A 13,828-nucleotide genomic window follows, 5' to 3' on the forward strand; every position below is an offset into this window, starting at 1 on the left:
GCCCAGTGTTACTTGAGAGTAACAGCAACATTATATTCACAAGTTTAATTCTGAGACATCTTTCTACAAATTGACACAGTTTTTTACGTTATTCAACATGGATTTCCATGCATATTTTTAAGTGAAAGAACATTTAGTTGAGAGAAAATGTTACTAGCATAGTAGCAAATAAGAAATAGTCAAGTACTAATGAGGAAAAGATAGAGCTAATGACTATTCCCTTGTCTTAGAAAATCCTAATTGAGCACAATATTAAAGCTATTTCTACAACTACAAAAGAAAATATTGATTTCACATCACACTATAATAAACAGGATGAATCTTTCCTCATTATTGTATTGTTATTTACATAATTGTAAATGTATTACCTTCGCTAATTTTGTTTGTCAATTTTTATCAATGTTTTTTCCAGTGTATACCATGACTGAAACTCCAGTAATGTGAAAGCCCTCTGGATCTACTCATGCAGCTTATGAAATTATTACCGTGCATGAACATTTTGTCAGCACACGTTAGATTTGTGCATAATTTGATGGAAAGAATTGCAAATATTATGCTTGTACATGTGTAAAGTGTAAATTGTTCTATTACCAACTGCAGGATCTCCTGCCGAAGGAATGAAAAGGAGAGATAAATCCCTCCTCCAGGCTGCTTCTGACTATTTTTTCATGCTCCAGGTCCAAATCTGCCGGTGTCTGCCTGTGCATGGAATTTGGGGTTTGTATCCAGATGTGCAGGGGCCGGATTGTGATGAATAGATCCACAACACTTTAAGAAAATGCCAATGTTGAGGCTTCATTGAAATGCATTGGTTACCATCAAGTTTAAAAACAACAAAAAGGGTTTAGGGAAATATAGAAAGCCAAATTCTCTTCTAAGCTGACATAAAGCCAGCCTTCACAGACCAACTATTCCCACCTCTGGAGCTCAAAGGGTCATTGGAGCAGAGGCGGACTGTCATGGCATGACCGATGATGGATGATTGCAGTTTAATTACACTCTAAGGGAATCACTTTTCTGTGGATGGTTGGAAATAAATGAAGCTTTTCAATACTGCCCGCAGTGATTTTTTAAACCCAATAGTATGTGTTTTTGAAAGGACTGCACTTTCACAAATATTTTATCCTTTTGTTATTAGTCTTTCTTCTACGCCCATATCCGTGGTTTTAACAGCAGATTATAGGCATTAATCTGGGGAGGGGCTCTTTAATCTCTTTCTGAAATCCTAAATGAAGTTGTCCCCGCGAGGTTCAACCATAGGCGTTTAACCAAAACATCCCTTTGAAAATGAAGGTAAATCTGCTTACTTTGGACTTACACAGTAGCATCCCTCGCCCCCGGTTGGGCCAGGGAACGATTGCCTGTGGAGTAAGTCCATATGGCATAACAGTTGGACCATGTATATTTCTGACTTCTTAATGGAGCTTCATGTAATTCACTAGGACATCACTCAGTATAATCTCTTTTGCGTGCGCGGCAGCCAGCAGAGCGTGTAAACAAATGGTTCATGTTTTTCACTCACAGCCCTCATGTCAATACTGTCTCCATATCTGAGAGGAGACATTTATGCAAGTGGTTACTCTACATTAGTGCACTTCGGGGTATGGCTTTACTGGCAGCTGATGCGATGTGTACGACTGGCTGGCGAGAGCGCGATGCTGACGGGGTGGAGTGAGTGTCTCACTCAAGTTGGAAAATTCTCATTTCTTGCTTCGTTAATGGTTTAATTCATCCTGTGTGGCGGCACATAAGAGTCACGTAAACACCATCCTCCAGAGCCCAGGGCAGAAATGAGACCGGTAGGGGGAGGGAGTGAAGTGGAGGAGGAGGGAGGAGGGGGGGGGGAGGTTAGAGTGTTTGTGTGACACGGAGGCTGAGAGAGAAACAGCCCGAGAGAGGAGCCCGTGTGTTCGTTTCACCTCCTAATCAGTTGTGCCAGAGGGATCTATCATCGGCTGCAGCAGTGGAGGCAAGTAGAAAAGCGGAGATAGAAGATAGCCGATTTTTTTATCCCATCACCATCTAACAGTTTGAGCATCAAACAAGTACGTATCAGCTTATGTGATTGCAGTGCTCAGAAAATAGATCAATTGTATTTTACTCGCAGCGTTTGAAGCTGTGGAGATCAGATAATCTCATGGTGTGTTTCGTTTGTGCATTTAGGAGGAGAGTCGGATGAATACGGTAGTAAAGGGTGTTTTATTATCACGTTGATATAAATACGCATGTGGGATGATATTTATTGTCAACTTTGGACATATATTACATCCCCCCCCCAATGCCATTTCACACGAGACTGTGATGAAATGTCATACAGCATCATTAACTGCTTCATGTTATGCTTTTTTCCTAAATGTTAATGGTTGGTTTAATTGTGCAAAGGAGATTCTTTTTCTCAAACTGTATAATATCTCAGTTTAACAGTGTGTTTATTTATAACTTTGAATATTGCCCAGGGTTTCATTCTATGTTGTGGTCATTTCAACCTCTTTAGTTCAAAACAGTGTGCCTTCTTTAGCTCCTCGTGCAATCTTCTAAATGCTTAAAGTATTCTCCTCGGCAGAAAAAATGACTTGAAGGCATAAGGTTTCTTTCTTTGCTTTGCTCCACATGCGTGCATACAGCAGCTGCTTTCATGATTCTGCCTTTACACTGATAACAGCTACATTTCTGCTAGTGAAAGAAATGTTACTGAGCTTTAACAGACCAAATACACAGTTCCTGATTAACTACCATGTAAAATGTGAATCCTTGTGTTCATTATTAATTAGACCCGGTTGATTGATTTGGAGCAATCGGCTGTCAAAGATGGATCTTCTGCAGAGATAGTTAGCTCACATTTATCTTTACAGGCTGATGAATCCAGGATTGTGTGTCTGGTAAGGAAACCTTTGTCCCTGTGTATCCGATCCAAAACATAGAGGCATGCTCTGATCACTTCTCTTGAGAATCTCTTTTTGCCCCAGTTTCTATCTCCGAGGCAGACAGCATGTTTTAGGGAACGAGAACGGCAGCTGGAAAATGGATGCGCGGGGACGCACGTGCGTGATGCAACAGCCCTCTCCCCTGGCCACTGTGTGTGAACGAGCTACCGCTCAAATTTTACAGTTCACAGGCTTTAATGAGCTGCTGCAGCCTGTCCATCACACTGACTGGAGAATACCTTGAGAGACCTCACAGTCAGACAACCACACTACACTAGGCATCTGGATCCCGCAAGGCAACAAAAGGAGCTTGCTGTGGGGTTTTTTGTACTATTGCTAGAGCTATTTTTAGACACATCTGTGATTTAGCATATTCTCTTTGTGTGAGAGCTATTTTAATAAAGCGTGGTGCTGAGAATGAGGAGAAAGTGCTTTTTAGCAAATCAGTCACAGAAAGTGATGGTTGCATGGCACATTTAGGATGGAAGTAAATGACAAGCAAACAAACAGGAGAAGGACACTGTGCACATGCTGCAGAGACCTACATCAGTTTATGACAGAGATGGTGACCGTTAGTCAAACACCGACCCGCGGCTCACCAATAGATTGCACCCCGACACTCAAGGCTTTGTGCAGCAGTCTGGATCAAATCAATGATGGGCATAGAAATATGATGATACATCACCTGATAGCTACACGAAACGCCCTCTGCGTGTCTGCTAAAACGCTTCAAACGCTGCAGCAATTTTCATGTGCAAGGAGTTCACTTAGCTAAGCTGTTTTGAAGAGATTAGACTTCAGCGAGGAGACAAAAGTGTTTCAAACTTACGTTCGGTTTGAATTGTTGCTGACGGGTGCAGCGGTGTTTTTTTGGTCTGACCCGCTTCCCTGGGAATCACATGAGGTCAATGAAAGGGGCTGCGGACGCGCGGTTGCTGGGAGACGGCTGAAGGTGGGTTATGAAATTCATGAATCGACTTGTGTAATGGCTGCTAATGTCAGATGAGGTCAAGGAAAGGGTGTGGTGTGGTGGTTCAGATATGGTCTTTCTGCCCTGTTGGACAGTGTCCACGTTTTAACACAGAATGGTTTAATCCCTTTTCACCATATGTTTCCTCCTTCACAAGCGCCACATTTCCAGGATTGCACTCTGGTCTAAATATGCCCCTTCATCTCTCCGGTTAATGGCAGATGACAGAAATGGACACCCCTCTCGCCACCCCTTGCAACATCCAGATATGTGAGGTGACCTGCGACTCCTTCCGCATCATGTGGGACATGACCCCCGAGGACAGTGCCAGGGCGACACACTTCTTCATTGACCTGAGCCGCAAAGAGAGCAGGGACCCCAACCGCTTCAAACACAGGGTACATCTGACGCTCTATCCTCTCCTTGGACATATCTGCCCATGCCGTCTGTGAGCATATTTCAGATTCACAATCAACCTTCAATGTAGGGTTGGCGAAGGAGTCCAACTTTTCGACTGTGTGTGCTTTTAAAATAATGGCAGACCTTACACATGAGACAGGACAACCTGCATTTTGCTGAGGTCCAGCCGGGTTAACAGCTGGGTCTGACTGCCTAATGATATTTTGCATTAGACTGAACACAGAAAACAGTGGTTGCGCCCTTTCAGTCACTTCTAATACAGGCGAAAAATGAAAAAACAGTGCTGTCAACAGCTTCAGGCCAGTGACTCACTTGTACACTGCTTCCTCTCAAAGGGGACCAAAACCGACATATTCATCCGCAGCACATAACATTTTATTATTTCAAAAAATTCGTCACACCACACATTTAACCTGTCTTCTTTTAAATAAATATGTTTGACAGAAACTATTTGTATCAAGCAGTACTTATTATAGCATTTAGCTACGAGCTACTTCCCCTGCGCAGTCCCTATAAGGAGCAGGAATAACATTGTTTTATGTGTTATACAGATGTGTACATTTGTCATTATCAGTTGAAGCACCATTGTCCAGGTGATGGCAAGTCTGTTTGTTCCAGATTGCAATATTTTCTAATGAGTATTCATGATCCCCAGTGGATGAGGAATAAGGATTTTGTTGATCCTCTCACTTTCCATCTAGTTGAATTAGGTCAAGTCATTTATGAACACATATCAGAATAAAAAAATGGAAATCCCATTAACTTCAACTGAACTTTGTATTTGCTGCCAAGGAGTAAACATTAGCATGCTAACGTGCTAAACATAGTGAATATAGTACAAATTTACCAGCTTAACATGTGTACGTTGTCAGGTCGAGGGAGGGGTACATCTGGGAGATTTGTTCCTAAAAGCAAAATATGCTCTCTCTTCGATGCACAAAGTGACACAAACAAACTTGCATCAGAGATGTTGTCATGGATATGTGGACCACTGAGACTTTGGTAATTAGCTTCTCAGAGGCTGAAACAAAGCTGCTGATTTGATTAGATGTATCCTAGTTACAGCAGCCTGGGCTTGAAGTGTAATATAATGTTAAGAAGGCCAACTTCACAGAGATAAATGGTTGACCAAACAGTCAAATTTACATTCGCTTTTAAATGTAAATGAAGCACACAGTGGCCTGTTAGCCTTGCATCCTGTCCCCGGTGTCAACGCTTTCCTTCCTCGTCCTGAAGGATGTGCCAACCAAACTGGTGGCCAAGGCCGTCCCTCTACCCATGGCGGTGCGGGGGCACTGGTTCCTCAGCCCGCGGACAATGTACTGTGTGGCCGTCCAAACTGCAGTCCGACAGCCGGACGGTGACTACCTGGTCTCAGAGTGGAGCCAGGTGGTGGAGTTCTGCACAGGGGGTATGAGCTGTATCATGCCTGTAATACTGTATGATAATAACCAAGTGTTGTATGCGAGCGTCGCTCAATGTAATACAAGAAAAAGGTTACTCGGGGTACTCAGTAGCATTCTACACGTTTTTGCAGATTATGCCATGGAACACCTACAGCAGCTTCTCGACAAGGCCAAGGGCTCTGCAGTGAGGCTGCTAAAGTTCTCTGTGTTCTATCGCAACCAGCACCCGGAGTACTTCGACTACGTCAGGTCAGTGTCGCATTCTTGGGTCTTAATTGAATATGCGGAGAGCAACTCCACCGGCGATAAAATCACTCTCAAGTTGGTGCGGGTAGCTGGAAGTAGGATGTATTTTTGTCCTAGCTGAGCTCAAAGTGACAAAACAAGGGGAAGCATCTGGCTTACTCGATCGACCTTTCACCAACAACAAGGTGACTGGATGCCACCTCGCTGTGTCACCGAGGCTGCAGGGAGTTGCTACGCCAGTTCAGTCCCCCGGTCAAGACGTGCCCCGCTGTAGAGGTGCAGATTGCAACTGAATATTGTATTCAATTTAATATTATTATTATTCAATATGTATTATATTAATTATATTAAATATTTTATTAAATATTATGGGAATCCCCCTAAATGCTAGGTGCTGTGCCTTCACAAACTCACAGGGGCTGGTAGGCTGATGTTAAGTTTGAATAGTCAGGTTATGTGCTTCCAGTCATTGTGCTCAGCTAAGTCGACAACTCGCTCTGGCTTCACAAGCTTACAGAGCGATATTGAATTTTCCCCAAATGTAAAGTATAATCCTCCTATTTTTTTGTCTTCTTAACTGGGATTAGTAAGGAATGTGGAGGCCTGATGCGTCCAGCCCTGAAAGACATCAGTGGGAGTCACGGTTCTCCCATCAACGGCAAACTCCAGGGAGTCTTCTTCAGCTGCAACACAGAGTTCGACACGGGCCTCCCTCCCAGAGACTCCCCTTACGGCCCCTTGCGTTTCCAGATCCCAGCGGGACACCTGCTGAACCCCAACATCGCCCTTTACTTTGCCGACTTCTACTGCATGTACACAGCCTACCACTACGTGGTGCTGGTGCTGGCCCCCGTGGGCTCAGAGGGAGACACCTTCTGTCGCACTCGCCTCCCAATGCTGGACTTGGCCTCCAACCCTTTCCTGACATACACCGCCCCCCAGAGGCCAGGGGAGGAGCCTCTGTACTGCCACGCCAGCGACGTAATCCTCGAGGTGCTTTTCACAGAGCCGGTTCCCTTGGATCGGGGCAGCGTGGAGCAGATCAGCGGGCACCACCAGCTCATGAGTCTGACCACGGCCAACGCTAAGAAAGACCCCAGCTGCAAAGTGTGCAACATCAGTGTGGGACGCTGAGGGAGACGCGCCGCAGACCCGGCGACCGTGTGAGCATGCAATGTTATTAGAGAAGGCAGCGGAGCAAAAGGACCGAACATTTTGAGACCATCACGTGTGGGTCAGAACACACTGGAAGGAGCCCACCTCTCGGGGTGCGTGCATGCTGCTACCCCTCTTCCCCCATGGCTGGACTAGAGTAGTGAGAATTAAAAAGAAGGCTTACGCCGCGTGTATCCCAGAACTTCATCCCGTTCACAGCTGGAAACTGTAAACATCCTTCCACGGCTGCTGTGCAAAAGATAATCGAAAGTCATGATAGGCTTTAGATGGCTAGAAAAGACCTGCTCCTTCTTCGTTGAGAGACATGTGTGCTCTCTGGTTTCCGCACGTCATTTCATGCATATCTTTTTCGTCCGTCAAATTCACATTCACATTTTTTCTTTTCAGTGGTCTTGTGTCTCTTGAAAAGAATGTGTTTGAGACAACCAGATCATGCAAAAGGCTGAAGCATGCTGCTTCTAAAACATAACTGGTCCTAACAAATATTTTGCTACATTATACCCCTCAAAAATACCAGCCAAATGTTCTCTACCCATTAAAAAAAGACTTTTCAGCAATTCTGCCAAATTCTTCTTAAAAAGCTTATTGTACAATTATGATTCGGAAACTGTTCTTCAATGTCTAAATTCCAAAATCTGCAGAAATGTAGGGCGTTAAGAGGAAGAAAGCATCACAAAATTCCCTTCAATCACCATCTGACAGCAAGCCTCTGCTCTGCAAACAGGGCTGAGCTAAGATTAGCTTCAGTGTCTGTTTGTCGCTGCCCAATAATCTCTGACCTAAATAGAAATCCGTGAAATGCATAGAGTGAAAGGGATCCCGTCCCCGATGCACAAGAGTAATACGTGCACTGACGAGTGCAGCAGAATGTACGACATGACAACAGAGCGTGCCCCGAAAACACAAAGCCTCACCTATTTGGAACTGAATGGGAGAGAAAACCAGCAAAGAAAAAGTGACTGCAACGATGTATTTTATTACAAAGCACTTATTAAAATGGCATGAGCATTTATGGAAAAAACTAATTCAAATATAATAAAAGTACATACACCTCATGTTGACCCAAGACCAATGCTGTCTATCTGGCGTAAGTCATGCCCTTTCACTCGGATTCTTCCTGCAACAGAGATGTGAGGTGACGCACACATCAACGCTGTAGTTCCGGCCGCCGTTATTGTCCCAAAAAGGCTCGCTGTGGCCTCCCGGCAAATAACGTAAACAGAATTCGATCCTCCTTTTGGCATCTAGCACTTTAGGGAAGGCCAATTCAAATTCAAAGATGTCCGTCTGAGGCCCTCCGAAGCGCTCCTGCAGGTGCGCGCAGGGCACGTCCCTGCAGCTCTGCCACGAGTCAAACGTGATGCGTACTTGGACTTCCTTCTGAAAACAGATATTCCTGACTCGCACGGTACCACGGAGGGCCTGCTCGGTAACACTGCACTTCTCCAGGATGACCATGCTCTCTGCCAGCTTGGCGCGAAAGGCCTGGAAGTCAGCGGAAGGCTGCAGGAAGCCCAGTTTGAGCCGCGTTCCTGGGCAGCAGGTGCTGACGGTGCAGCTGTAGCCTTCCTCCGTCATGCTCCCCAAACCCTGCAGCGACGGCAGCGGGTCGAGGTCACACCGCTCCTCCTCATCAGAAAACACCCGCACGGCGGTCAGGGGCAGCCCCCGCCAGTCAGCGAAAACAACGCGTCTGTTCCCGATTGGGAGCCGAACATCGTCATCATCGTCGTACAAGTCATCGAAGGGAGGTGGGAGAGCGTGGGTCGGATAGGCGGGGGCAAGGATGTCCGAACACGGCCGATCTGGAAGCGAAGGACGGATGCAGGGGCGCTGGGGCTTCAGAATGGGAACCCACACATGAGGACACAGTTGCCTGCGTTGGTTCAAGCAGAGCCGCACAGCGATCTCCGCAAGACCCGCCGAGCGGGCCATCGAGCCGAGGCCCACCGCCGGGAGGAGGCTAGCAACAGAAAAACGGTGTTTTCAATTGAGATCGCTGCTGTGTAAACTGTTGTAACGAGTGCATTTGTGGCGTCATTAACGAGGTGCTTTGAGGAGGGGATACAAACTATTTGTGTTTTTGAATAAGGGACACAAGGTAATGCGCTCCAATCACGACACACTTAGTTGGCTTACGTTGTACTCGACATCTCCATATTGGTATTTGCCGTTGAGTGATTGGGCGTCTAGAAAATAGAAAAAAAAGTAGTTTTGATAGAGGGTGGGTTGATAAAGATTGCAATGTTCTACAATACATAAAAAACAAAATCTCATGCTTTTTTATAAATGTTACTTACAAACTCCAATAAGCAGAAAGTTGTTGTCTGACTTATTAGTCATCCCTTTGCTTGCAAGAAAATCCTTCCCAGGATCCTATTTATACCAAAGTGAATATATCATGTTGTAAACTCCACCTTCTCTACGCTCCTGACCAATCAGCTACGTATCCTGCTTTTGTGTAGTGTTGTTTCAGACCTGGTTATGGTTCAGATTTCAGATCACATACGGCAACATTCAACTGAAATGACACTTCTATTCTAATGATCTTTTTCCACCGTCAACAGACAGATTTGTAATATCTCCGGTCTCTGTATTTTCACCTCAGTGTTGTCCAGCGCTACATGCAGATCCACTGAATGCAACGTTACCCTGCATTGTGGAAACTATTCCAGTCATCCGGGGCTCTATTCTCAGACATTTTTGAGGTGTGGGGGGGGGGGGGGGGGGGGGGGCACTGAGGTCCAGTAACCCTAACCCCCACCCCAACTGAGGAAGCTGTTCAAGTTCAATCCAAGTACGTGTGCACATAGAAACCAAATGTACCACACAGGGGGATATTTTGGATGACTTAGGAATGGGTAGGAAAGGGTGATATTGGTATAGATTGTCCAGAAAGATGAATGATGTGAAGAAATAATGCTAGGTGCTGCGTTTAAGAAATAAAATACTTTTGTAAACCTCCAATTATTTAAAAGTTTATTTTTCTCAAAAACATTAAAAGAACATGTGAATAATAGTTATACAACAGAAGTAGTCTAAATGCTTGTCTGTATGTCATGTGTCTAACGCCTTGGTTACTTCATCAAGCCGCCCAGTATAATATCGTCAATAGCCCAACATTAATGGGTTGGAGGCTTCCGTATTAGCTCGACTAAGGGTGCGGTTCAAAAGACGAAAGTCTGTTGACACGTGGTTTCATTTTGTTCGCTCTCCCTCAGTCCCTTATTAATTCTAAAGATTGGGCAATTAGCGCGAGGGCAAACAATGAGCACTGATTGCTCCCATTGAGCGCCTTACATAACAAAGCTATTACAACAATTACGTCTCAGAGAAGTCAACGCTCCATGCATCCTTTTAGGGTAAAGCTAAAAGAAACACATGGACTAAAAGGAACTTGGAGAGATGTACAGAGGTTATCAGAACACCACCAGGATTTAGATGATCTATAATGACAGGGATTCTTCTTCATTTCAGTGTGTTGATTAAAGGAAACCAAGCACATCTTGGCTGATGTCCTAAATGCTGACCTTTCACCTTCAGGAGGATGTTGTTACTGATCAGCAGAGGAGAAAAAAGACCAATAATGCAGGCAATAGTTGCTACATGATAAAACACCACAGCACAGAAAACACTGCTTTGGTGCACAGGGTTCTTTTGTCACCAAGCCCCTCCCACAAATCAACCTTATATTTGGGTCTATTTCAGAGTTACATGTCATGAAGATATGGTGCAACAATTGTCCACGTTTGTGTCCCACGAGTTTGTCCTTAATCCTGACAACAGTCAGAATGATTAGTGCAAATCCAGATGTAATCTCTGCCGGTTAGTGTGCACGTTTCTCATTACCGCTTTGTCACAGAAATAGGCCATTGCTCATTCTGCGAGCTCCTGGAGCCCAAAACGTCCAGACCAACAGACAGACCTGTGACAAGCAGAATTACATTGTGTTAATAGCAGTGCATTGTTAAGCGCAGCGCAGTGAAATGAAGAATCTGACACATTTAAAAAGATACTTTGGTTCCTGAAACAGACAAACATTTCTTCCATAATATGTTGCTAAGAGACATTGAACAACGCAATAAAAACAAAGAGCTAAAAATAAATCCAGAGGTCACTGCGAAGCAGAAGCTTATGTAAGATCTGCAGGAAGGAAATAGCAGATAAAAGTGCCAGAGGGTGTGAGGGCAGTTTTGAGGTAATGAGAAAGATGGCACAGTCAAACTAACTCAATGTCACTTACCTCAACGTTCAAATCAACTGCACGGCTCCATCGGAGACAAGCGGTGCTATAGTTCGATAGCGCATTAGATGCTGGGAGCCCACTTCGAGATCCACAACATACTCTCTGATAGCAGAGACAGAGATGATGTCAGTGGCTGTTGTCGTCGTTTTCAGTATTAGTAAAAGAAATGCAACAGTATTTACATGAGAACGTAACACCACCACCTGGTGGTCTTTAAAAAAAATAAAATGCACCTCTGGTCATCGCTCTCAGGCTCAACCATGATGTTTTCCTGTCGCTCCTTCACTCGAAGAAACACAAAGGAGTCCAGGCACGGCTCAGGGACTGCGATTACAGTAGACACACAGGGATTTAGTGTGTCGGACAGAGGGGATGTCAAAGCAAATGCCAGCTCCTGATAGCACATGATGCTACTGTAAGAAGCTCAAGAAAATTACTACAGAATAAACAAAACATAAAAAGGAGAGCATGTCAGCATGAATAAAGATAACAACAGTGAGACTTCACCTGCTTTGAGCATATCCACGTTCTGCAGGTTGGGGGGCATGCGCTTCAGTGCCACGGCCTTCAGGTACGTTTCTGTGTTGGCATAGTACCTGCGCACCACATTTAACACATTAAGCGTCAAGGTAAGGGCTGAATGAACAGACAGCTCTGACACCGCACACGACAATACTCACTCTTTGGCAAAAGCAAACTCCTCCGGCGAGAGCAGGGACGGGTCTCCCTCCCCCCGGGACTTCTCTCTCTCCAGGACATGCGGGAAAAACTTTTCAATCTACACGCATGGGGCACAAAGTTCAGGCAATAACGACAACAGGCTAGGAGTGAAATGAGAGCTTTTTTTATTTTTAATATGATATTGTTGACCGTCAAGACCTTCTGCAGACGAGCTCGCAGATAGCTGCTGAGCACGAACCGAATCCGGTCTATTTCCATCCGGTGGACGCTGGCCTTCATGTCACCTTTCTTCACGCGCTGCAAGTTTGCTTCCTGTTGGAGGAAAAGAAATAAACATATCAATCATCAAGTGCGGCTTACAGTGACCAGAGAGGGATGGATGTGAACATTCTATCATTTGATTATTGGAATGAATGAATGAATATGCGATCCATCTTTGTCCGCATATAAGGAGCCCAACAGATAACAGTTAAAAAGTCATACTTTCATTGACCAAATCACAATTTTAAACAAACATACTGAATATACAGTGAGCATGGACCAAAGCTGTTGCTTAGCAATGGAATACCATTCAACACGGATTCAATTGGACATATAATCTCATTAAATCACACGTTTGATGGACAATTTGTATTACTTCTAGTATGACTTAAACAACAAAACCTCCACTACAAAACAGAGGCAAGTATTGTGAATGTTATTACGTATTTATTTGTCTGTGCATAACGACCTTTGCCTAGCAGACATTTACAAACGCAGGTGGCATCATGAAGGACAGTCCGGTGAGACGCAGGTTAAGTTACCATGTGACTCAGCTGCTCCATCACACACTCCACCACCTCCGACTTGTTCTCCAGGAGCTCCGGTGAGAACTTCTCATTGAGCCAAGCCTGCGAGGGAGGAAAGACGGACGCAGCTGTGAGGACACGGCTGACCTCCTAACGATGTAGGATTAACAGGGGCGGTTCACGTCATCTCACTTCTTCCAGTTTGCCTATCAGCTCCGCCGGGGTCATGACCTCCTCCTGAGTATCATCTTGGTGGACGTCGCTGCCGTCATCAGACAAAGCGTCCGACATAGTTTTATTTCACGAAGTGAGACAAAATGCCCCAAAATGCCTAACCGACCCGTTGAAACTCCGGTGAAGTTTTAAATGTTACGCGACTCAGACGCAAGGTTAGAAAAGTTGTCCGAATAGAAACCCACCAAAAGTTGACAACACAGCCACGCGCATTTCCTGCCGGAACTCCTTGGTTATTCGCGCCACTACGGCTGCTCTCGCGAGAATTGTTGTTCTCGGAATTGTTTCCCCGCGCTTGATCTGTAAGGCAAGACTCCCCACAGGCTGTGTGGCGTCAACGCCGATGAAGGTTCAAAGAGAACAATGGACGGGCTGTACGTGTAAGTGCTTTACTTCATAGAAAGCAGGGCTACACGTTTCTGACGCGGTCATCGTTGTCAGTTTCTGCAGGTGACGGGTTTAAACAGCTTAAAGTAGTGCTTCCTGTAAGTCGTATTTCAGGGTTTAATAATAAGGGGCCATTCATACAAAGTAGTATATATTGAATTGTTTGGAATATGCCCTATGCATTCTATTTTGAAACCATAATTATAAGACTAATTATATTTTCAAGGATTCTTACATTTTAATGAAGGATCAAAGTATCCCCTCCACCCACACAGTCAAAACACCAATTTCTTACACAACTTCCCAGAAGTCTCTTGCTTTTGCATCATCTGCTTGGTTTGTTCCAGCTG

General features: G+C 44.8%; 3 protein-coding genes across 5 annotated transcripts; 1 reads left to right on the forward strand and 2 right to left on the reverse strand.

The window, feature by feature from the left end:
• The first annotated feature begins 1,840 nt into the window (after positions 1-1,840).
• Positions 1,841-8,150, forward strand: LOC119224584 (phytanoyl-CoA hydroxylase-interacting protein). Of its 2 annotated transcripts, none has more exons than XM_037481688.2 (5): positions 1,841-1,969; positions 4,116-4,292; positions 5,551-5,725; positions 5,852-5,969; positions 6,554-8,150. In XM_037481688.2, the coding sequence occupies exons 2-5, from the start codon at positions 4,116-4,118 to the stop codon at positions 7,098-7,100; spliced, it is 1,017 nt and encodes a 338-aa protein (XP_037337585.1). In that variant the 5' UTR covers positions 1,841-1,969; the 3' UTR covers positions 7,101-8,150. The 2 variants fall into 2 exon arrangements, with proteins under 2 accessions (XP_037337585.1, XP_037337584.1); XM_037481687.2 differs by having other exon boundaries at positions 1,857-2,045.
• Positions 8,151-8,234: 84 nt separating this feature from the next.
• ppp1r3c2b (protein phosphatase 1 regulatory subunit 3C2, duplicate b) lies at positions 8,235-9,866 on the reverse strand. Of its 2 annotated transcripts, XM_062562402.1 has the most exons (3): positions 9,443-9,866; positions 9,282-9,331; positions 8,235-9,105 (listed from the first exon to the last, which is right to left on the reverse strand). In XM_062562402.1, the coding sequence occupies exons 2-3, from the start codon at positions 9,299-9,301 to the stop codon at positions 8,235-8,237; spliced, it is 891 nt and encodes a 296-aa protein (XP_062418386.1). In that variant the 5' UTR covers positions 9,302-9,331; positions 9,443-9,866. The 2 variants fall into 2 exon arrangements, with proteins under 2 accessions (XP_062418386.1, XP_062418385.1); XM_062562401.1 differs by having other exon boundaries at positions 9,282-9,866.
• Positions 9,867-10,104: 238 nt separating this feature from the next.
• gins4 (GINS complex subunit 4 (Sld5 homolog)) lies at positions 10,105-13,415 on the reverse strand. The gene is made up of 8 exons (XM_037481710.2): positions 13,050-13,415; positions 12,873-12,959; positions 12,268-12,381; positions 12,069-12,166; positions 11,896-11,984; positions 11,622-11,712; positions 11,386-11,490; positions 10,105-11,067 (listed from the first exon to the last, which is right to left on the reverse strand). Exons 1-7 carry the CDS (start codon positions 13,146-13,148, stop codon positions 11,394-11,396), a joined length of 675 nt encoding a protein of 224 aa, XP_037337607.1. The 5' UTR covers positions 13,149-13,415; the 3' UTR covers positions 10,105-11,067; positions 11,386-11,393.
• Between the last annotated feature and the right edge of the window lie 413 nt (positions 13,416-13,828).

The sequence above is a fragment of the Pungitius pungitius genome, chromosome 5 (assembly GCF_949316345.1).
Source record: "Pungitius pungitius chromosome 5, fPunPun2.1, whole genome shotgun sequence".
NCBI lineage: Eukaryota > Metazoa > Chordata > Actinopteri > Perciformes > Gasterosteidae > Pungitius > Pungitius pungitius.